The 22,898-nt window shown below is 39.0% G+C and overlaps 1 protein-coding gene across 1 annotated transcript in view; it reads right to left on the reverse strand.

Moving 5' to 3' along the window:
• Positions 1-22,898, reverse strand: part of mpp3b (membrane protein, palmitoylated 3b (MAGUK p55 subfamily member 3)) — a 31,497-nt gene that overhangs the window by 8,221 nt on the left and 378 nt on the right. The window contains 10 exon segments of the mRNA XM_037544210.1: positions 285-349; positions 2,075-2,274; positions 2,485-2,559; positions 3,403-3,488; positions 4,408-4,489; positions 5,423-5,560; positions 6,629-6,709; positions 8,044-8,121; positions 13,218-13,336; positions 13,477-13,601. Of these exon segments, the coding sequence (XP_037400107.1) occupies positions 285-349; positions 2,075-2,274; positions 2,485-2,559; positions 3,403-3,488; positions 4,408-4,489; positions 5,423-5,560; positions 6,629-6,709; positions 8,044-8,121; positions 13,218-13,336; positions 13,477-13,513 (961 nt within the window). The 5' untranslated portion in view covers positions 13,514-13,601.

Below are 22,898 nucleotides of genomic sequence, written 5' to 3' on the forward strand. Positions count from 1 at the left end.
GCTTAGAAAAGGAGGGGTGAATATGGTCAGGGGCCTGGACAGAAGGGGATTAATCTAAGAATGTTTTGGCTTCCGTCTCATTTTGGCAGCAGCAGGACATCTGCCATATTCCTAAAGCCCTGTTTGCACTCTGGACTGGCCTGAGCATGCTGCTGTCAGATTAGAGGAAGTGAAAAAGATTTACATGGAGCTGTCACTGCAGATGTGTGGACCAAAGGCTCATGACTGGGTAGACAGAACTGACTGTAATGTCATTAGTCTGTTGGCATGTTGGTCTCACTTACAGGGTGGTGCTCTTGGTGACTTAGGACTTTGATAGGTGCCCATTTTCATCCTGTGTGCCAGCCGCCTGCACAAAAAATTCAGAGGAAAACACAAAGATCTACATGCCAATATCTGCTGTCTTGTACATTTTTGCTCCATTTGTTTTCTTGGTGTTACATTTGTATTGATGGGAGGAAAGAAAAAATATATAATTTTTCCCATTTTGTGTCAGAATTTTGTTTCTGTGCTGGAGCTAAGAGTCAAGCAGACATTTCATCAGTACTTGGTAAGCTAATCAGTAGCTGGCAAGTATTGTAAGCTTATATCTCACCAATTAGCATCACACAAACGGCACACCTAAATTAAGCTGCTAAGTAATCTCAAAATACACTTGATTATGTGGCTTCTGACATTCTATGATGTACTATTAGTTCTAAAACTGGACAAACGTTCATTCTCACTCTTAAAAAAGATGGTTCTTCTAGGGTTGTTTAGTAAAGACAGTGTTTCTATATAGAAGCATAAACACTCAAAGAACCATTTGCAGGTTTCAAGGGTTTGTTGCATGGTAAAATTGTTCTTCAGATTGATGGAGAATGTGCTGTGCATAACTTTATATATAACCCTTTGAAAATGGTTCTATATAGCACCAAAAGGGTTCTTCTATTGTTACAAGCTTGAGATCATGACAATAACAGAACAACTTTTATTGATGTTATATAAAACCATGCTAAGAAACAAGCAAGTGAATCCTATATAGAACCATTGTCTTTACCGAAGAACCCTCGAGGAACCTTGTTGAATCTTTTTTTAAGAGTGATAGCTAAATCATATACTATAAAAATATAGCAGCCATCCTGAAGCCTGAACTTTGTCTGCAGCTTCTTTGTCCATCACTAAAAAAGGAAACTTTAGACACTTACTTGGGGAAAATTATTTTCTTTCTTTAAATAGGACCTATTATGCTAGATTTACATACTTTAATGTTCCAGAAAAATTATTTTTCTCATACTGTACAGTATCTATTCACCCTCTGTCTAAACGCTCTGGCAGAGCTCCTGTGTCTTTAAGCCCTGCCTCTCAATGGGCTCAGTGCGCTGTGATTGGTCAGCTAACCAACTCTGCTCTGATTCGTCAACCGCCAGAGCAGTTGAAAGTGGTAGCTGCATCCTGCTCTACTTCCACCCCTGTCTTGCAGTCTGCAGGCAGACCTTCTTTCCTGTAACTGTAAATACTGCTGTGACTCTCCTTACAATGGCGTACATTGTGCTGTAGCAGTTTGAGCCAGAGTTCAAGCCTGAAAAACACTTTGTGTGAGGGTATGCGAAGCTTGGTGGTAGGTGGGCTATATTGTGTTATGAGATTGTAGCATCGTGTATCAAAGGAAAAGGGCTGCAATTCCAACGAGGTGTTTCTGAGAAAAGTGGTTTCTGTGGGAGTTACTCCCTCTGGCATGTACTTTGAGCTTTGTCACTTTGCAGACCATTCACATGCACAAAAGGTATATAACACACTACAGGAAAGGGAAAAACCAGGAAAACATAATATGTTTCAGATCAGACCAGCCAAAATAAAAATAATAAACTGGCTGATTACAGATTCCAATCATGGCTGATCCTGATCTTGGCTGATTCCAATTGTAAGTCCCTATTTTCAATGTCCTTTCTTGGTATTACATTTGTTTTCTTGGTGTAATGTTGTTATTACTGCAGCTTGTGTCCTCACTGAACAAAACCTTTTCAATCTAAAAAGTCAAAGATTAATGCGTAGATGGCAGTTATCACCATAGCTCCAGTATGAAAGAGCAGACCTCTCTTGGAAGCACTAGTCTGGAAGGGATAAGGCCGGCCCGCAGGTTGCTGTCCCAACACGTTTGGCCTGCCACCATGTGGAGTCATCCTGACTGACCACCTGCAGAATGTCACCTTGCTGGAAGGGTAGTCCTGCCTCCTGACAGGGCGTGGCCTTGTCCTCAAATGGAGAGTAGTCAAATAAGGCCCTCAAATAGACCCTTTCAAAGAATCAGAAGAGATATGAGCACACTGCAAATGTCAACGAGGTATGGTGAGAAATGCTGGAGTAAATACTACAGGATCCCAACCAACACCTCCTGTGGAATTTTAATTAAACTCGCTGTTGTGCCCAGTGACCTTTGTCGCCACTGTTTTCCACCTGAATTGTTGAAAGTGGTTGTGGATTGTAAACAATGATGTTATTCACCGTACTCTCCTTGAATTTGTCCTCCTCCTTGATAGCAGGGATGATTTTCAGAGTGATGGAGCCCTGAGACTGAGACTGCAGCCACAGAAAGAACAGAGCTTGCATCAAAGTCTTTTATCTTAAAGGAGTAGTTCAGCAATAAAATATGTCATTTATACTCTTTTCTCCTCACCCCAATACAGACAGTAAACAAAATTGCATTTTATTTGCCAGTTCACATGTTACTTAAATATATTACATTTATGAAATTGTGAAATATGGTGCTCATTTGCCTTTTATGTTATGCACTTTATTGATCCTTCAAAATCACTTTGTTCAGCACTGTATATTCTGTTCCTCTTGGCCACAATAATACACCTGGACCTTAATATATGAAACAATCACAGTTTTAATCACAATAACAATAGTGGCCAGAAAAGATTGCCCAAACTATTCAGCCATAGTCATTAGCCAACAAAATCAAAACTGTGATTTTTTTCCACAGAGGAGTCAATGCCACAATAAAAATATTATACAAAAACTGAATGAATTAATATTTTACACACTTCACAGCACAGGGCAATATATTAAATTAGCCCTGTGCAAACTGCAACTCATCAGACAGTTGCCTTATGTGTTGAGTTGTTATGTAATCCCAAACAGACTTTCATTTTTAAAAGACAGATAAAACTTGGTGTACACATAAAAATGGGTGTTACTACTGTTTTTAACTGTGCAGCATAATTTTGTCCACTTTCATAGATAATTGCATGCAGTACGATTTGTGTATAAAACAGTAAATTACATTTTTCAAACAAACTATTCCTTTAATCAAAAAGCGGTCATACATATTTGACCCATGTGCTTCAATACAACTATTCTGAGAAAATCAGAGTTGATGTAATACAATATCAGGCTACAGCACGCAATAGTACGCACCAAAATCTGGCTGATCTCATCGGGTCGTTTATGGATGATTAGGTTTCCGTTGACTTCCCTCAGCTCGTCCCCAACATGCACCAGCCCTGTAGGCACATTCAGTAAGCTGTAGCCACTGCAATACACACTCATTACACACACACTGGAGCCCAGACTGGACATGACCTTATCATTCAAAGAGCAATCATCCATCTGGTGAAGAGGATGCCAAACGCAATCTGAATAGGATTTCTTATTAAGTTACACTAAGACTGAAATGCATGTAGCAGGACAAACGGCAAGGCCAAATCATTTCATTTCATGATCTCTTATGACAAATTGAATTTCTAGGTTATTGATGAATTCCATATATTATCAATGTAATGGCATGGGCATAATCTGAAGGATTGTTAAAGTCATGGTCACTAAACTCCATCTGTCGCTTAGAAAGTTGCATTTTGCATTAGATTATTCGTCAAATTTAGTTCTGATCCTGTTTTGATTGTATACAGTCATATAAATAAATAAATATACATATATATAAATAAATAAACATATATAATCATATAATCATGGATGTAAGAATTTTACACATAACATCCCATCATTTTTCATTTAGTCAATTTCACTGTATTTGAAACATGCCGTTGCTGTGTGAAAGAAAAAAGGTTTTCCGAAATAGTAACTTTACAGGAGAATATTACCTATTGATGCTACCTAATGCAACACATATTACAAGTCATTTTGGAGCAGTTCTATTGGTCTTATCAGGAATTTTTCACACAATGTAAAGAACAGCTGCCATATTCAAATGATGTAGAAAAATAAAAATCAACAAAAATGCACAGTCACAAGTTCTATACTTCTGCTTGTCCTCCAAATTTCTCTCTGGATTTTTCTTCCCTGGAATCTGCAAGCTGTGTTTGTCACTACTTTTGCAATCTGGTCTTAGTGTAGAGAAAAAGGGGGAGTAGGGCTAAAATGAAAAAAAAAATACTGGAATACTGGCGGCAAGCAGTCACTCACCACTGCGGTCAGCAGCGCCGCCCCTCATGATCCTAGCAACCACCACTGCCCCGGTTACCTCATCCCTGCGGATGGTTGCCCCCTGAACAGTAAAAGCTCAAATCAGGTCACATAGCATCACATTAATATCTCAGTGTGCTACTTGGTAGTAGACCAAGAGAGGATACAGCACTGCTACCCTAGATAGTTCAAGATTTGGACCATTTCCTTTGGCCCATCTAATGAAATGGCCATACAATGTAAAGAGCAGTTTTCAAATGATGTAAGATTTTGATATGTCTGTGACAATTTAGTCCTCATATCCTACACTGTTGCATATAACATTTTTTCACTGAGCAGTGTACTAAATAATAAATAAATAAATAAATAATAAGTAATGTACTAAACTTTATCATATTGCAATAAATATTTTTGGTTCCTCTGCTTTTTAGACCAATATATACATGGAAATGAGCTCTCCTCTGATTGACTGCCCTCTTTTCTGAGTCATTTAAAAAGCAGCATGGCCTGAGAATGCGTGAGGCTAAACTGCTGTGGCTGAGAAGATCGATTAATGTAAAAGTACTGGTTTGTTAGACATCACAAAAGCAATTTATTCAAAATGGGCTGTTTCTGCAGCTTAATTTCCATCTTGGGACTGTGTGGACAGGGAACTGATTAGTAAACAATGTTTACATAGTACATCAAACTCCTATGTTAAAGAACATTGGCTCTCCATGATATGGGCCCTTTAATACATCATACTGACAGCAGTGCTGTCAAACTAATATGCCTTTAACGTAATTGGATGCAAGATCATTTTTTATTATTATTATTATATTATATTATTATTAGTAGTAGTTAATTGTTCAGTTGTTACACAGAATATGGAATATGTCCATGGTATATTGCATATCACTGGACATGAGTGTACAGCTTCCATCACTGACATTTAGTGGTTGACCACTGAGCATAATGTGATGGTGTGGTCTGAGGGGTGTGCTCTACTGACTACTGATCTCTTTCTCACACTCACCAGTGGTTCCTTATTCTTCACCAGACGAACAATCTTGACCGACTCCTCCTCTAGCTCATCGTCCAGGTCGTCTGGTAGCGGGGGCAGCACGGGGTCAAAGTTCTTCTGTGCCACCGTGTCATGAACCGTTAGCACAGCCTGGAACACAGACACAGACGTAGACATACCCGGGGGGAGGGGTGCAAAATGGAGACCCAGAATCAAATCTGACATGCTCGACTGTTGCCAAGGATAAGAGAGACAGATAAAAAAAAGTGAGAGAGTGACAGAGAGAATAAGAGAGAGGGAAGAGACAGATGGAGAGAGAAAGGAGAAAGAGGGAGAGACAGTGAGAGAAAAGATACAGACAATTAGAGACAGAGAAATAGATACAGAGAGAGTGAGAAAGAAATAGAGAAAGAAAGGGGAGGGGAAGAGAAAAAGGGAGGAAAGCTTAGAGACAGAGAGAGAAAGGAAGAGGGAGAGAGAATGAGAAAGAAAGACAGGAGTGGAAAAACAAATGAAGAAAGAGACAGAAATGAGGAGAGAAGGAAAGGAAGGAGGAGAGAAAGAGAGATAGGGAGAGAAGACAGAGAGAAAGGTGAGAGAGAGAGTGAGAAAGAAAGAAAAAAAAGACTGATGGAAAGAGAGACAAAAAAAGAGAGAGAATAAAGAAATAAAGAGTTTGAGAGAGATACAGATGAAAAAGGTGAGAGTGAGGGACAGAAAGAAAGTGGGAAGACAGAGAAAAAGTAAAAGAGAAAAAAGGAAGAATATAAGTAAGAAAGAGAGAGAGACAGAGAAAAAGAGAAAATGGAGAGAGACAGAGAAAGAGAAATTGGGCAATGAAACAACACAGAGAGAGAGAGAGAGAGAGAGAGAGAGAGAGAGAGAGAGAAAGAGAGTGAGAGAACACTGAACAAAAAGGGGTATGATGTCTTAGGCACAGTAAAAATGGGTCAATTAGTAGCTCATAAATATGTCTTTAAATGGCATTTCTTCATACCACACGCCATAAAACTAAATCTAATTACATTTAATCACTTTAATCCCGTTAATGACAGCGATTAAACAGGAATGTCTGTGTGCTGTCATCAAAATCTCTATGTGAGGTGAAAGAGCTACACCTCTGAAATAAATGAACACAACTGAATTAGAAAGAGGACAATGGATACATGCCAGCGAGAGTGTTTATGTGTGTGTGTGTGTGTGTGTGTGTGTGTGTACCTTCACGTGTGGAGTGGTCAGAAGCATAAGCAGCTCTTTCTCGTCTCCATCCAGTGGCCCATTCTGCAGCTCCTCAGCCACCTGTCAGTCACAGCCACAACGCATTGACACACACACAGAATTGACCATATGGAGCCTTCCTCCTTTAGTCCAGAACTATAAGCTAAATAGTTTATTACTGAAACAGGTTACATTTACTCACAGATGTTTCAACCAAACTTTCAAACCTTTCCTACTTTTAAAAATAGTGTGCCCCAATAATCCTGCACCACACATAGGTTATCTGGCTTGTCTGGACTCCAACTTTTATTACTGGAATTGATGGGGTCGATAAAAGAAGCAGATATTAAACCTGCAAACTCCACACAGAAAAGACCCTGGTCGACCAGCCAGAGAATCAAACCCAGGCCGTCCTTGCTGTGAGGCAACAACGCTACCCACTGCTCCAACTTCAGCCACATGCTAGTGTCCCCAGTGTAAAAATATTGTCTACTATTGGCATCTTTGTTGCTTGTACTGTTTTAAACTCTTGTTTGTTGCAGCCTAAGTTTGAGTGAATTCAAGAGTTGGAGTGCAGAGCAGTGCAATGTAGAGGCAGACACATCCAAAATGTTTTTATCAGGGACATTTGAGCAACAATGGATTGTCAGAAAACTGGTAAAGCTTGCAATGCTCAAATTTAACAAGTGATTCTGTCAAAATGTCCCTTGAGCCAATTAGCAGTAATCGATAAAGGGTCAAACTCTGGTCACAAAAGCATTTTCACTCTGCTACGAATAATGGTACAAGAAACTATGCTGAAAACTAAAAATAAACATTGTTCACAGAATATTTGGAAAAGAGGATGAAGGGGTTTCTTATTTGCCAGCTTCTTATTCTAAATTCTGTCCCACCTTAAATGGTTGTGCGCTTACATTCTGGCATCTTATAAAAAGGGGAACAAGATAATGTTCAGCATCTCTGAAATGCAAACTTTACTTTAAATCAGATGAAGTGTTTAATGGTCGAGAACCACGGTTTAAGAACTACAACGGCAGTAATTATTTTCTCAGTACATCATCATCCTGTAGCCAGCTCGAGCTTGCACTTCCTTTGGCAGTCTCTTTATGTGAAACAGGCAAAATGCAAACGTTCAAACATTAGTCAGCTGTAATCATTTGTCAAGCTACAAACTTAACCTACAAATTTTCATAGCATCAGTATAATCTGTAGCTACGCAAAAATTGGGAAAAATTGGGTAAACTGCTCTGCTATATCCATTTACTAATGGCCCTGGCGCTGTTTTGGTTCAAATTAAGTGAAATTGTGGAATTAATACCAGAGTCTACTCCAGCGTCAGGAGTCAAGAGTCGTGCATCACTATGGGCGGCTAGTGAGCTAAATGCTCAATTTATAAAGTCTGAGAATGCACTTACATCCTCTGCAAGACAGGCGGCGCTGTGGAAAACTGGGGTAGGGCTCTGATGTTCATACTGCCTGAGACGCTCATGGATCTGTGAACAACAAAAGCAAGAGTTCAGTGATCACAACACAGACACAAACAGGGACAAGATGTGGATATATAACCCCTAGTTCTAATGCTATTTCATATTCATTTCCCTCCACCCTGTCCTGAAATGAAGTTCTCACTGAAGGAAATGTAGGATGCAGTGAGTTTTTATAATACTTAATCCCCTTGTACACTCACCAACATGATACTGGGACAGATTTGTTAAGTTAGCCATCCAACAGTTGTGCATTAAACAGCTAACTAGTTACTAACTGCATTTGCTAATGGCTACACTTATACAGCTGTACACGAAATACAGTTATTCTTCTTATAGAGTAGCTGCTTAATTATATTTTCCTTGTAATAATACTTAGCTAAGTCTCAGCTAAGTAGCAAGCAAAAATGCCAGCGGGCACCTCTGTGAGTGAGGGTGAATGGAGGTAACCAGCTAAAAATGAAAAGTTAAAATAGTTTCTAACCACTTGTCCAAGATCATCCATTAATTTTAAGTATAAGAATGTATTTCACCAAAAAATCATAGAAAACTTCCTTTTTTTTTTTTTTTTTACAGCAAACATATTTTGGCCAGTAGGACACTAACATTACTGCTACTGAGTGCTGACTGGTTGATGAGCTGAGCAGCTCAGTGGCAGAATGCAGCAGTTTATGCTCACTGACATACATAAAGCACCATTACAAAATCCTATAACTGGAGTTCAAAAGCACCCAAAAGTATAACAATGGTGTTTTCTGCTGTCTGTGTTGAGAAATGAATGCATTTTTCTACATAAAAATATTTACACACGATTTTGCTTAAATACTCCATATTAACCCATTCGTTACGGAATCACAAACCCAGAAGGCATTACTGACTAGCAGTTCTCCTCTATCAAATTCTCTGGCTGGAGTGTATGAAGGAGCAGCAGCTTTTTAGAAGGTTGGAGTGCCTGTGTTTGCTTTTGTTGCAAGACTGCTCATGACCAGGTGATGTGACTGTTACAGACTGCACACGCCAGCCATACATGCACTGTCCACTGTGAAACATTACAGACATTAGAAACAATTTGTCTTGTGTCGTCCATTTTACTGCATGAATGGAAAGCATTTGCATTTTTACAAATAAAGCATGTGCATTTGTGTACACTCAGCAGTTACCTGACTTGTGATATATATATATTCTTACTATAAAAAATATACTTACTATAAAAAGTGTAAGCAAATGCATTTTGTGTTTATTGTTTTATTGTTGTACTGATTATTTTCTTCCTAAAAAGCACAACAGCTTTTTGTTGAAACAAAAGCAGTTTAAGTAAACCATGCTAGAAAAAACAGCATAGTCCACCATGCATGGTTACCAGCAAAAACCAGCATATGTTGTGTTTTGGATACTGGTATGCTGGCCAGCACTAGATCTGCATAAACCAGAAGAGACCACCTTAAACCGGTCAGTACTGTTTTTCCAGCAGAGTAAGCTACTGAGTAGCCAGTAACCACAGTAAAACCTTGATTGCTGACGTTCTTACTGTAAGGTAAATGTTCAATGTTAATGTGAATCAGAAAACATATTTTCCTTGTAACACATGATATCAGGGAGAGGCTCTCTGCGAGTGTTTTCTTTCAAGGATAGGTTAGGAGGTGTGAGGTGGAGGTGAAACAGGATTTTACTGGTTAGTGCTATACCCTCAATTACCCTTCCCCCCATGCATAGCGACAGCCAAAAATCGGAAGATACTTTAGAAGAGGGCAAAATTAATACATAACACTTTTGTCATTTTAATGATCCCTGCTAGATTAAAACAGCATGGATGGCCACCAGAAAAACCAGCATATGTTCTGGCATGCCTGCATTCAGCAAGAGTACGCTGGGTGCTGTGTTTTGGATGCTGGTATGCTGGTCACCCAATCCACCTAATCCACCACCAGATCAGGACTAGCTCAGCATAAACCACCTTAGACCAGCATAGAATTCATGCTGGTCTGTGCTGTTCTTTTCAGCAGAGATGATAAATCACAGTAATGATAATAATAATAAGACAAAAACCACCAACTGTCAAGAAAAAAGTTTAATTTTGGATTGAGGTTTTTAACTCATTATTTAAAAAAATAGCAGTAGGCAGTTTTCTTTGTCAATTATTCTGCCTGTATTCGTGAATCACTAATGTAGTAAGAGTAAGTAGTGTACTCTTTACACTGCTGACTGAAAGTACACTTTATTGCCAAAAGTATTCACTCACCTATCCAAATCATTGAATTTAGGTGTTCCTATCACTTCCATGGCCACAGGTGTATAAAACCAAGCACACAGGCATGCAGACAGCTTCTACAAACATTTGAGAAAGAATGGGTCGCTCTCAGGAGCTCAGTGAATTCCAGAGTGGTAACGTGATAGGATGCCACCTGTACAACAAGTCCAGTCGTGAAATTTCCTCACTACTAAATATTCCACAGTCAACTAGTAGTGGGATTATAACAAAGTAGAAGCGATTGGGAACGACAGTAACGCAGCCACAAAGTGGTAGGTCACATAAAATGACATGCTGAGGCGCATAGTGCGCAGAGGACTCCAACTTTCTGCAGAGTCAATCGCTACAGACCTCCAAACTTCATGCGGCCTTCAGATTAGCTCAAGAACAGCGTAGAGAGCTTCATAGAATGGGTTTCCAAGGTTGAGCAGCTGCATCCAAGCCTTACATAACCAAGCACAATGCAAAGCGTTGAATGCAGTGGTGTAAAGCGCCGCCACTGAACTCCATTGTTCTCTGGAGTGACCAATCACGCTTTTCCGTCTGGCAATGGATGAGTCTGTGTTTGGCGGTTGCTAGGAGAGCAGTACTTGTCTGACTGCGCTGTAGCAAGTGTAAAGTTTGGTGGAGAGGGGATTATGGTGTGGGCGTGTTTTTCAGGAGTTGGGCTCAGCCCCTTAGTTCCAGTGAAAGGAACTCCTAATGCCTCAGCAGACCAAGAGATTTTGGACAATTTCATTCTCCCATTTTTGTGTGTTTGGGGACAGTTTGGGGACGGCCCCTTCCTGTTCCAATATGACTGTGCACCAGTGTACAAAGAAGGTCCATAAAGACATGGATGAGTGAGTTTGGTGTGGAAGAACTTGACTGGCCTGCACAGAGCCCGATAGAACACCTTTGGGACAAATTAGGGTGGAGATTTTGTCTAAAATCAGTGTCTGACCTCACAAATATGCTTCTTCAACCCCAATTCCAATGAAATTGGAACATTGTGTAAAACATAAATGAAAACAGAATACGATGATTTGCAAATCCTTTTCAACGTATATTCAATTGAATACACTACAAAGACAAGATATTTAATGTTCAAATGGATAAACTTTATTGTTTTTTGCAAATATTCACACAAAAACTTTGAATTTGATGCCTGCAACACGTTCCAAATAAGTTGGGACATCACCGTTCCTTTTAACACTCAATAAGCGTTTGGGAACTGAGGACACTTATTGTTGAAGCTTTGTAGGTGGAATTCTTTTCCATTCTTGCTTGATGTACAGCTTCAGTTGATCAACAGTCCGGGGTCTCCGTTGTCGCATTTTGCACTTCATAATGCGCCACACATTTTCAATGGGAGACAGGTCTGGACTGCAGGCAGGCCAGTCTAGTTCCCGCACTCTTTTACTGCGAAGCCACGCTGTTGTAACATGTGCAGAATGTGGCTTGGCATTGTCTTGCTGAAATAAGCAGGGACGTCCCTGAAAAAGACGCTGCTTGGATGGCAGCATATGTTGCTCCAAAACCTGTATGTACCTTTCAGCATTAATAATGTCTTCACAGATGTGCAAGTTACACATGCCATGGGCACTAACACACCCCCAAACCATCAGAGATGCTGGCTTTTGAACTTTGCACTAACAATCCGAACAGTTCTTTTCCTCTTTGGCCCGGAGGACACGACGTCCATGATTTCCAAAAACAATTTGAAATGTGGACTCGTCAGACCACAGGACACTTTTCCACTTTGCATCAGCCCATCTCAGATGAACTCGGGCCCAGAGAAGCTGGCGGTGTTTCTGGGTGTTGTTGATATATGGCTTTCGCTTTGCATGGCAGAGTTTTAACTCGCACTTGTAGATGGAGCGACGAACTGTGTTCACTGACAATGGTTTTCTGAAGTGTTCCTGAGCCCATGTGGTAATATCCATTACAGAATGATGTCGGTTTTTAATGCAGTGCCGCCTGAGGGATCGAAGTTCAATGTTGGTTTAATGTTGGTTTTCTGCCTTGCTGCTTACTTGCAGAGATTTCTCCTGATTCTCTGAATCTTTAGATGATATTATGGACTGTAGATGATGAAATCCCTAAATTCCTTGCAGTTGCACGTTGAGAAACGTTGCTCTTAAACTGTTGGACTATTTGCTCACGCAGTTGTTCACAAAGTGGTGAACCTCGCCCCATCCTTGCTTGTGAACGACTGAGACTTTCAGGGCTGCTTCCTTTATACCCAATCATGACACTCACCTGTTTCCAATGAACCTGTTTACCTGTGGAATGTTCCAAACAGGTGTTTTTTGAGCATTCCTCAACTTTCCCAGTCTTTTGTTGCCCCTGTCCTAACTTCTTCAGAACGTGTTGCAGGCATCAAATTCAAAATGAGTGAATATTGTTTGAGCATTTAATATCTTGTCTTTCTATTGTATTCAATTGAATATAGGTTGAAAAGGATTTGCAAATCATCGTATTCTGTTTTTATTTATGTTTTACACAATGTCCCAACTTCATCGGAATTGGGGTTATAGAAGAACGGTCAGAAATTCCCATAAATACACTCTTAAACCTTGTGGAAAGCCTTCTCAGAAGAGTTGAAGCTGTTATAGCTGCAAAGGGTGGGCCGACATCATATTAAACCCTATGGATTAAGAATGGGATGTCCCTCAAGTTCATATATGTGTGAAGGCGGACGAGCGCATACTTTTGGCAATATAGTGTATACGACTTGTGCGGTCGATTAACAGTTTTGTTTGATTCTCTCCTTCAAATCAAATAAAGGATTTAAGATTACAGCAGGGATTTCCAAGTGCAAACAAGGAGTCAGATTGTTTTATGGAATTTGAATGCAGGGTTAGGCTATACGCACTCTCATTAGGTAGCTGAGGCTCCTCTCGCTGAAGACTTCTCGGAGGAAGACCAGATCCTCTTTGTGGTTGGCGTCTGGGTGCAGCTGAGATGTTAGCAAGGCTAGCATCTCGTGTAGGCCTTTACACAAAGTAGAAACATAGAGTAGCACATCACCTCCCCTATTGGTCAGCACATTGATTCAGAAATAGAGCATGAGAATCATTATAAGTGATATCCAAGCAAAGCAGTAAGGAGAACAGCCTCTCTCAAGTTCTTACCTGTGCTGGCTGACAGGACAGGCATGGCTTCTCTCATTAGAGCACAAGACGGACAGGAACACACACAGGAGGTCTCCCTCTTTCTCCTTTCAGCCCCGCTCAGAGGATCGCCTAATCTGACAGTCCTGCCAACCACAAGCACAAAAAGAGTGTGTCTGTGACTGACTTCTAATTTCTTAACCATTTGACTGCCTCTGTATGGACATTTTCCACTATATATTCAAACACGAGAACAAATCCAAACTGACCCATATGGTTCTAATTCATATTGCATCTATTTTAGAGACAGCTGGAACCTTCCTTAACAATTTACAGTGTTTCTCAAGTGCTTGGACACTTTCATTCATGTTCATTCAGACAGTTAACACACAATACTGAACAGAGGCTTTCTGGCCAAACAATGCTTTTTCTTTGCAAGATGGTCAAGACTTTACAAAACACTAAACACAAGCCACAAAAGCAAAGTTTTTTTTTCATAAAACACAATAACTGATAATCAGGTTAGTAAATTAATTCAATCACTCACTAAACAACAACCAAATTAAAATAAAATACAGGTTTCAGCGTTCATTATTGATGTATATAGGGGCTGTAATATCTGCTGATATTTTACTTTAAGTTGACTTAGAATCTGCAAGTTTTATGTGGAACCAGAGATATATTTCACTGTAATATACTAACTGTATACTCAAGGTTACAATGTCATCAATCATAGCATTTCCATGTCACTCTACCAAAATGCACCACAGAGCGCCACAGGAAGTCATTCTAACTCTATAACTCCTCCCTCAGTGTGTGATTCACAAACTCAATACGATAACTCAGAGGGACACTAACTTAATTTAAATAATTGTAACTGTTTATACCTGATGTTTCATATTACTATCACAATCACTGCCACCTTACTATACTCATAAGTACTTAAATCCTGTGTACATACTGTAAATGTCTCTATATTGTCTTAAATTATTAGTAAAGTGTTTATTTTTACATTAGCGGTTGCAACTGTACCAAGTACAATTTCCCCCTGGGATCAATAAAGGAATCTGAATCTGAGATGGTGGAAGAAGGATGAAACCTAAAAGGTCTACAGACTGCAGCATTCATTGCACACATTTTTAAAAACCTCAGTGGGTAAATCTACCATTTTATAAATCTATTAAACATCTTTTACTGACAAATATTGTCACTGGCCTTCTGTTTATTATCATTCGGGACAAAGCTTCTTTCCACTATTCTCACCCTTTTCAGTGAGCATGGAAAAAAGCAAAACGTAAAGTGTCTCTGTTAGAATAACAGGTACATCTGTCACTTTGTTAATCATTTTCATCAATTGTTAATCAATTCATATTTATATAATATGTCTTACCTGTTACCTTTTTCTCATCTTAAACACCTGTCTAAAACCTCTTTTATTGATGCTTACATAAGCAGCTGATGATGACAGATTGCCATTGTGCACTGTTATTTACATGGCAGCCGAAGGTATTTATAACTATGAGCATTTTCTTTAAGCTGTCATCACATGTTGTTGCACAGTTGGACACAGTTGAACTGCGTTTTTCTATGAGATCTGAGTTCACTGTTGTGAAAAGTGTGTGAAAAATGAGTAAAAGCAATGCAGATAGAAAAAATACACCTGCTTTTCTAAAAAAAAAAGGACAATGAAGATTTAGTGAACCTCAGTTTTTAAAATATGCTTAATTATTTACAGATGGAGACAAACTGTAATTATCTTTATCTTTAATTATCTTATTTTACGTTCACAACAACAATAATTGGTGTCCTCAGTTTCCAAATAATTACTGAATGATGCTAGAAGGAAAGATGATGTAACACAGTAGTAAACATGTCCCAATCTGCACGTGCAGATTTCTGTCTGTTTTCATTTACATTATTCTTACTGTCATGACTTTCGAAATTGGGTTTGTATAATAAGGTGGGTAATATTGTTAAAAGAAAGGAAGATCAAGTGAAGTTACATAAGAAAGACTAAAAAGAAAACTGTTTTCTGAAAGCTAGATGCTTTACTCATGATCAGCATGAATGGGGACAACACAATGTGTGAAGTCAGGTGAAATGTGATCAGTTGAAAACACTCCCAAGAGTCCCCATGGCATCAATAATCAATACTTCATCAGTGCTTTTCTTCCCAGCTCCTTTTAAGATTTTCATGATTCAAACAATTGTAGAAGGCCCAGGGTTTTTATGTTTTACTGCAACTATCATGCACAATCATCAGGCGATTTAAGGCAAATGGCCTTAATGCACTCTTTATCATGCACTTATTGTGCTGCTATACTGACAAGGTTTGATTCCAGGAAAAAACAAGTGAACACCAGCAGTCTGTAATGACATGGCTTTAGCTGCCACTGGAAACATAATGAAAACATAATGAAAGAGTAAAAAATTACTTTCATAGGGATACATTTTGGACATAGCATGAAGGGCTGATATGGTTCTTGAAACATGTTGTACACAGCTGCCTGCATGTACATTGTAATTTTTTAACAACCCTGCATTTCCAAAGTCCTATTTATTCCCACAGTGAAATTTTGATGGAAATGGCTTTGCCTTTCCAAGCTGCCTCAATCATATTTCCTCAACATGAAAATAAGAGTAGTTTCTTCAAATCAAATCAAATCAAATTTATTTGTATAGCACTTTTTACAAGGGATGTTGTCACAAAGCAGCTTTACAGAATTTCGGAAAAGACAAAGATTCAACAGGACTGTAAGAATGTACAGAAACCCCCCGGTGGGCAAGCCAGGGGCAACAGTGGCAAGGAAAAACTCCCTCAGAACTGAGGAAGAAACCATGGGAGGAACCAGACTCACCAGGGGGGACCCATCCTCCTCTGGTCAAACTACCTACAAGTGATTATATTACTAATATTTCTTATTAGACATATTCTGATGTTATATGTTCAGTAAATAAAACAAATAACTCTGAGAACATAAAACCCTGGGAACATAGGGCCTTGTGTACATAGAAACCTAGGGACACAGAACCTTGGGAATACAGGGCATTTTGAACGTTAAAACCTGAGAACATAAGCACACAGAATATAGAACGTGAGGAACATAGGGTATTGGGAACATCAGTATGCTCCTGTAACACCTACATATGTAAACCTTTTTGTGTCTGGTTTTTCCACGTCTGCTATTGCCACTACTAAGCAAAAAAATATTTACATCAGGTTCTTTATTTCATAATCACTACTTAAAAGCTGTCTAGAATGTTGTTCATTAAGGAAAAATACAGCTAGCATGCATGATATGTGGTTCACCAGCTAGCTAGCTTGCTTGTAAAGAATTTGGTCATTAGAATTTGAGTAGATCAGTATTCTTGCATTGGTTCCTTCCACATATTTCACTCCATAGCCTTCATTGTTGGTGAAAGTGAAGGCGTCTGATTCATCATCCAAAAAATTCAGGCCTACACTTTCAGAGGAAGAGCAGTCTCATGGCTTATGAAAAATTTAATACAACCTATAAAACGCAGAATGTTAGGCTCGATATCCAGAGATCTGATGAGTTGCTCTATCTGACTGTCCATCAGAACCACCTTGTTTCCTCAGTAGAGCTAACTTGATGCTTGTTTAGCACTTCTTTTCATTCAGGAATGAATGCAGCCTTTGCATACACATCCCTTTTTCAGTAATCCATATTGATTTCCTCTGAAGACTCCAAAGACTCTCTCTCTACCCTCTGCCTAACTCTGTTGCTGATTAGAAAGCACGATGAAGAGATTACACTGCTGAGCACTGCGCTCTGCTGCGTTACTGTTACAACTGGAGGATTTCAATTCTTTAACATTTCTTCAGCTCGGTCCATTAACATCTGTCCTCCATCAGGTGAATATGTTGTCATCTCTGGACATCTTCTTACTCCAATGACAATCAGATCAAACCATGCACAATACAGAGACTTTATACTATTCATTTTCATTAATGGCACAAAAGGCCAGAAAACCTTTGTGTTTGCTGCCCTCAGTGAATCCAATTTGTTGAATGTTCATAGGCACAAGGCCATTTCATCTAGACTTGATACAATTGAGTAGCTCAAAAGAAGTGCATTCATTTTATCTTTCCTTTAAAATGTAAAACTTTTGCTTTCCAATGTTTTGCAGAAGTTCAATCTGAAAAATAAAGGTGCTTAAATAGTTCTTGGCTTGATCATATACAGTACCTCTAGGAAAATAAATGTTAATTTTATTTTATTATAATTAATGTTAAAAGTGTAATGTTTGGGATTTTTAATGAACTTTTTCCAAAAGTGTTTTAGAATTTTATTGGTTCAATGTTTGTGTTAATTTCAAAGTTGTGTTAAACAGTGTGAAATACCTGCTGAAACTGTTTATAAACAAATACTGTGTGAGATCAAAAGACTGTGAACAATAGACACTCGAGGAAAGAGAAAGTTCCCCTGGACTCTGCTGGAGTTTTAAACAGAGCTGTATCTTTCTAAACGTAAATAGCTCAATTGTGTAATATTGTAGAAATGTTGCTGAATGTGGATTTTGTATTTTGTAACTGAAAATGTGTTTGCATTTAAAATAATATTCCTCAATAAAGTTTGTTATAAAAAAGCAGTTGCTTTAAATAGGAGTTCTGGCCTAACATAGAGTTTAATATGTTGTTATGTGTTGTGTTCTGTGGCGCAGCACTATATCCTTCAGCTTCGTTCATTTCAGAGAACTCATGAATTGTATATCCTTGTCATGGTTTTTGTTCATCATTGTTCTCTCACTACAATACCCAGCATGCATTACGCAAAGGCCTCACATCCCTGAGTTGTTAACCAATCCTGGCTGCTAGCCTAGCAGCATGTACAGCAACATGCATGTGCCCTAGTGTTTCTGTATTCATAAGAACAAAGTTAATGTGTAAGTCATAAAGTTTCCTTTTTAACCTTGATTACTGCGCTAAACTACATGACACAAACATCACTATGAGAATTCATTACAGACACTATCCCACAGTGACCTGGTGTCATTGCTTTGAATGGTTCTCATTACACCTCTGAAGTCGTGCATTTTTGTCCTCTGAAGTCATCAAAGTTTTTTCCTGTATATATTTTTCTATTGAATGTTACTGGATCATCTAAATTACAAGGTTATTAAGAATCCAAAATATATGAACATTGAAATATCTGTACTCAGGGAGGTTCTGGACTGGGGTTGGGCTCAGGGGTCTGAGCCTGTACTAGTAGGGTCCAGAGACCCCAAAATGTTTAGAATGCCCTTCTAGAGCAGCAACAGCCAGAAAAGTACAGCAGCCGTGTTAGGTATTCCAAGACATGTTTATTTGATCAAATTGGCACACAGTGGATCTGTCTCTGCATAGTTTGTATTAAGCACAGAGCCAGTATAACAAACACTACATCCATCCAGATCAAGCAGGTACTGAAGTCAAGCAATGCTGTCTCCTCTCTCTTAGATAAACTGCAAGGTCCTGATATATTATTCAAACACAGATTATCGATCAGTTCAGTCTCAGTTGGTTCAAGTGATTTTGCTCTGTAGGCATGTTTAATAAGCTGCGTGACATAATGTCACGGTCATGGTAACAAATAATATATTTTTCAGTTAAGTTATTAAATTAAATTCAACTCTCCCTCACTTCCTTCTACATCACTAACCTGCATCAGATTTGCTCCCTGTGCTATCAGCCTCCTTCTGCTTCCTTCTCTCCCTCTTTTCCAGTGTTTAGTAAAACATTTATTTTATTAAACTCAGATATACAAAAACTCAAGGAAACAATGAAGAATCTTTTTTTTTTAATTAATTGTAACGCGGAGCGATGAGGCGGACGCATGTGCGGAGGTAAGCGACTTTTATTAAGGGCAAATCCAGGGTCGTGGTCAAAACGGTCCAGGGTCAAAGAGCCAATACGGACAGATCGGGGTTCAGACATGACAAACTATAGACAGATTCAAACAGGGCAAGGACATACAACATGACCAATACATTCATACAAAGACCAGCAAACACTAAGGGCAAACACAGGGCTTAAATAACAAAGGGTAACGAGGGACAGGTGAACACAATCAGGGGCGGAGCAACCAAACAGGGGGCAGGACGTAAATCAAAACAAATGCACATGGAGACACCAAAACAAAAAGGCACATGGAGTGGGAGGAGCCAATTGTGACATTAATATAAATCTTCTGTCTGGCTTTTGACAGAGCTTCTGTCTCTTAATTTCCATCTACAAGGTTGAGGATTTAAAGGATATAAAACTGCATTATGATGACTTTTTTACACAAAGCTAAAGTTTGAATTTTTCCGTTTCAACTTAAATGCGGCAGCAGTTACATTATGGCGCCTCGCCAAGCAACTTTAGCATCATCCTTTTCACTGACGTTAACTTACTGTAAGCAGCAATATGGCAAATACATGTTGTTCTTTCCAAATACTCAAGAGAAATCTAAAAACATATAAAGAATATAAATAGCTGTTAATAATGTTATTTTTATCCCACATGGTCGTTCACACTTGTGCACTCACTATTAATTGAATCTATGGGTTAAACTAGTTGGCTTGCAAGCTAGTAGCTAATGTTAGTGTTAGCCTAGCCTCTTTTCTTTACCTCACTTAAACCCAAAGTTACGTAAGTTAGCTAGAGTTAACAAGCAACCAATAAAAAGATATATCATTATTAGAGATATTCAGCTATACTGACCATAATTTACCACAAACCCATATTGTAGGTGGATATACAAACTCTGTTTATCACTGTTTCGCTCTGATATGATTAGTCAATCTCTCTTTAAAGCCACGTAACGTAACACAACTTTCAGCCAATCGTATCAGACCGCATACGGTGTGTATGCAATCTGATATGATTGGCTGAATGTTATATTAGTCACTCTCTGGTATTACAGCAGAGGCAGTGCTGCATTAGAGCAGCAGCAATAGCAGCACCTCCCCCAGGTTGTGCCAAGCTATTACTGTATATTGTGAATGAGAATAAACTGATTTGCACTAGTAATGTATAATTAATTAGGAAAGGGTGCTAAATAACATTTAGGAAATCCCTTCCATTTTTACCAAAGAGAAATCCAGCAAAAACCGAAAGTTTCTAATAGGGCATGACATGGACTTCAGAGGTCTTGACAAACCTCACTATCATATGTTTCCAAACGTTTAAATGCGAAGTTGGACTAAATCTATAAAATAATTACTGGTTATAAAATAATCAATAAACTAATTAAATATGAATGAGAAAGCTTGTAACACTCAACATGGCGTCTATTTACACACTTCAATCGCTAGCTGGGCCAGAACAACCTACAATTTTGTGTATTATTTGATTAAAATACACATGGATGGATGGATGGATGGATGGATGGATGGATGGATGGATGGATGGATTTGATTAAAATGCGCTAAAATATTTAGGAGGGTTTTGTCATGTTTAATCAGCGTTATGTTTTTAAAAATGATAATTTGACCTTCACGTTTCATGAATTTTGGTCTCTCCTCATTTAAAGAGATAGAGTCTGGTCTTGTGTGACTGGAAATAACTGCCTGGCAGTGTTGCAAAGATGGCTGTCAAGTGAACAGGCTTTCCTATAAGGACTTAGCTAGAAATAATCTTAAGGTTTATTTTCTTTCAGTCTTTCTTCTTTTTATTTCAATTTTATTTATTTATTTATTTTTATTTAAACTGTTCTCTGTCTAGACTTAGACTTACGTGGTCTTGAATACAACATATGGACAGAATCATGAATAGTATGTTTTAAAACCTTAACAATGTTTACGTATTTGACTCCCAAGCTTTCCAAAAAAGGGAGGGAAATTCAGTTTTCCATGATCTGGGCCCTTTAAGAGAGCTCCTTTGTAAATAACTTACTAGAAGTGCTACAGAATCAATAATAATAGTCATAATAATCAATTAGTCAATAATAATCATTATGATTAACGACCTTGTGCTGTCTCCACAGGTTTTGGCGGGGGGGTGCGGTTGCTTCCTCCTGGTCTCTTCCCAGGCGGAGTGACAAACGGGTGGCTCAGAGTTGAGCGTCAGTCCCTGCTGGACCACAAGGTCACCCTGCCATCACTCCGCCACCATCTGTCCCCTCCACCAGCAAAACCTCCTCTGGGCTCATTAGCATTGAAAGCTCAGTTTGTTCTCTCTGCTCATTTCTCCATTTTTCTTTCTCTGTTTGCGAGCATGTGTGCAAGTACATGTTAACATACGATGATGGTAGGAGGATAATCAGCATCGCCAAGTTAAATCTCTTTACATCCGATTAGTGTTTACATGGCATGGATTGGAATTATCAAGTCTCAAGGGCCCACACTGAACCACAGATCAAACTGCAAAGACAGACATCTGAACAGAGTGCACATCTGCCACAGTTCACACCCTTCGCACATGCAAAAGCATGCACATGCGTCCTCACACGCACACGCTGATGTGACAACATAGATATCGAATGCATGGAAAAAAAAAACAAGGCATGGGAATTGTGGAAGGAATGAGAAGTGAGAAGGCCTGAGAGAGTGACTTTTGCAGCTATGCAGCCTTTTTCTGCACTCCTTCATAAATCAATGCATTAGTTCTTGCTGTGTTCAATGGGTACTGTTTCTGTAGCATACAGCCCATTACCACAGACAATAATTTCCCTGCACTTAGAAAAGATCAGAAAACAGACTGATTCAAAACAGACTCTTTTTTTTCTATCAGAGAGCAAAGGGCAAGTGCTGCTTTAGGGGGCCTATGTCATGGAAAACTGATAGTCGCCATAGTTCACACTCCAGTCCAACAAGTTCTTTTGCAAACTAGGCAGCAAAAACAGCACATTTGGAATCTATTGTTTTTGGGATGTAACGAATATCAACACATGCACATTTATCCACCTATTCAGTGTACAGCATGTTTTAACTCGACACTTTCACACTGAAGATATAATCAATGTTAAAATCTGGACTACTTTTTGAATGAGGAACAATACAGGCCAGCCAGTCATTAAGGAGCCAATTTACCTATAACAGCCTGTATAATTCAGGTTGGAAGTGAGGCTGGAAATGGCCACGTAAAAATCAATGATATCTGTTTTTGCTACACAGAATACACATGTCAGTAGTGGACATAAACTGAAAAAAATCAGGCTGTTTGAATTTTATCTGTTGTGTCTGTATCACACATTTGATTACCACAAATGGTCATTTCACTGTACTGTACTCTGTAAACATACTTATAATTGAAGCAATGGACATCAGCACCTGTCCATTAGCTGTAATTATGGGTGTTTCAAGTCAGAGAACAGGGACATCTGTCAACATCATCGTCTGTGCTAACTGATGTGTGCTATATGTGCAGCTGATAGAGATTCAGCTGAAAAATGAGTATTCCTTTAAGTGCATTCCACTGGCAGGTGAAGCAGGTTTGGAAGGAGCGCTACGGGAACCCC

The sequence above is a fragment of the Pygocentrus nattereri genome, chromosome 13 (genome assembly GCF_015220715.1).
Source record: "Pygocentrus nattereri isolate fPygNat1 chromosome 13, fPygNat1.pri, whole genome shotgun sequence".
Taxonomy (NCBI): domain Eukaryota; kingdom Metazoa; phylum Chordata; class Actinopteri; order Characiformes; family Serrasalmidae; genus Pygocentrus; species Pygocentrus nattereri.